General features: G+C 32.4%; 1 protein-coding gene across 1 annotated transcript; it reads right to left on the bottom strand.

The window, feature by feature from the left end:
- Positions 1-256: 256 nt before the first annotated feature.
- On the bottom strand, positions 257-1,671 carry LOC145001595 (uncharacterized). Its single transcript, XM_078960960.1, has 2 exons — positions 1,147-1,671; positions 257-564 (listed from the first exon to the last, which is right to left on the bottom strand). Exons 1-2 carry the CDS (start codon positions 1,598-1,600, stop codon positions 542-544), a joined length of 477 nt encoding a protein of 158 aa, XP_078817086.1. The 5' UTR covers positions 1,601-1,671; the 3' UTR covers positions 257-541.
- Positions 1,672-2,113: the final 442 nt, after the last annotated feature.

The raw sequence follows: 2,113 nt of genomic DNA, 5'->3' as shown, positions 1-2,113 counted from the left end.
ATATCATTTGTAACGTGCATATTTATTCAATCCAACGATGTATCGGCTTTTCATTCAATATATATAAAAAAAATACTTAAATAAAACATTTCATTAAAATTATTGACCATTTAAACCCGCATCAATCGTACATGTGACCTTCATCTAAAAGCATTGATGGATCCACTAAATGCATTAACAATTCTAATTTTGTCGTATGTGATTTTTTCTTTATAATTCAAGAACATGTAATTTTCCTTGGGCTACTTTCCAAAACTAAAAACAAAAACTAAATGAAATTAATAATTGAAGAACAAATGTTTTAATGATTATTCGATTCCAGACATATCATCCTTAACCCCTTTCCATTTCTCATTCTCAAACAAGAATAAAGTATTGGTGAAAAATCTCAAAACCACAAAACCAAAATGAAAATGAAAACCCAAAAAGCAAAAAGCGACAAAAAGAACCAAAACAAAACATTTGGAATTAGAGACCCATCCTTTGTTCTCGTTTCCATTTCTTTTCATCTTTGAAGATTTTGATATCCCAAGTCGTTCCTTCAATAACCCTCCAACTGCCCAACTGCATTTAAATGATACTAAATAATTCATTTAAATACCACTTTCAAGAAAAGTTAAAACATTCACACCATGTTTGGTTTCCTATCAATCATTTTTTTGACAAACAACCAAAATCCGAAACATGATGGTGAATCTTTTCGACAAGTTATTAAAAAAGATACTTTATAAATAGTTAAATAGGCTACCACTGTCAGGATAATGACCGGCCATAATTATTAAAAGATAGTTTATAAACATTTTTATGATCCATTCTCCTTCAATGGTTTCAACTCATTTGCTAGTGTTCGCTTTATCGTTTTTGATTTTATATTTACGTTTTATATATGAGAATCGTCAGCGTTTTGTGACCATGCATGTCGCTTTAATGAATATTAATGCTCTCTCCTCGTAAGTGAAAGTTAAAGGTGAAAGAGGTTGTCATGAAGTCAAAATAAAATGGAAACCTTATTGATGAGTTAGATCAACAAAATTGAGTTTCAATATGAGAATCGTAATTTAAGATATGGAAAAAGTAAATCTCGATGTCGATTGATCCTATTGAATATTGATAACTAGTGAGAGTGAAGATTGAAGAGAGTAGTACCTTTTGGAACACAAATAGGTGGTTCTTCAAAAAGAGAAAGAGAGAGCTGTTTAAAAGCAAGCCCAATATCAAACAAGATCAAACCGGATAGCGGATCAATGACCTTAATACCCTTCACAGGCAACCAAAGAAAAAGCTCTTCTTGAGATAAACCCTCCAAACCAATGAGTCCGCCATAGCTGAGGTTGGCCCTGACCACACTCTCAAAGAACACCCTGTTCTCAAACTTCGCTTCACATGGCTCTTCCAAATAAACTTGCAAATAGTCATTTTGGTCAAGATCATATGACTTCACATTTTGAGGGAAGAGCCCTGCTGGTAAGCCTCTACTCTGCAAGAGATCATGGATTGAATTGCAGGTGGTAAGGGGTAGAATTGGAAGAAAAAGAAAAAGGGATATAGATAGAATGAGTGTATGCATAGGTAGGAAGTAATGGTGGGGTGTTGATGCCATTGTTTTTTGTTATGTATTGTGGTGAGGTGTTTTGATGTTTTTATTTTGAAAAGAGAAGAACAAGAAAGAAAGAGTTTGAAAGGGTCAAGTTTGTCACGAAGGTAGGGTCCAATTCAGGTTAAAAGATAAATTACTAACCGTGTTTCCCTTAATACCCTTTTAAGGTTTTTAAAATAGGAAAATCATAAAGTTAATTATATTGTGGTGGGTTTTTCAATAAAATATTCAATTTTCATGTATATCATAAAATGAAAACAAATATCTTAGTGACTACTATGATTGCTGTTAGAGCAAGAAAATTTAACGAATGAGTTGGCATTTTGATCAAATAGTTAGAAAGACTTAAATGTTTTACATCCATATTTTTATATAACTGTAACTGAAGCGTAATTTTGTTGAGTTATTGAAAGCATGAAATTTCTAGGCCACTTGACATGTTTAATGCAACACTATTTGCAAAAAACAGCTTCTAGTAAGGGTTTGTCGACTTTTCAATCGATTGGAAGAGACTCT

This window comes from Lactuca saligna, chromosome 1 (genome assembly GCF_052625555.1).
Source record: "Lactuca saligna cultivar CGN05327 chromosome 1, ASM5262555v1, whole genome shotgun sequence".
Classification (NCBI taxonomy): Eukaryota; Viridiplantae; Streptophyta; class Magnoliopsida; order Asterales; family Asteraceae; genus Lactuca; species Lactuca saligna.
The sequence above is the reverse complement of the archived record's forward strand: the minus strand, read 5'-3'. Positions and strand labels throughout refer to the sequence as shown.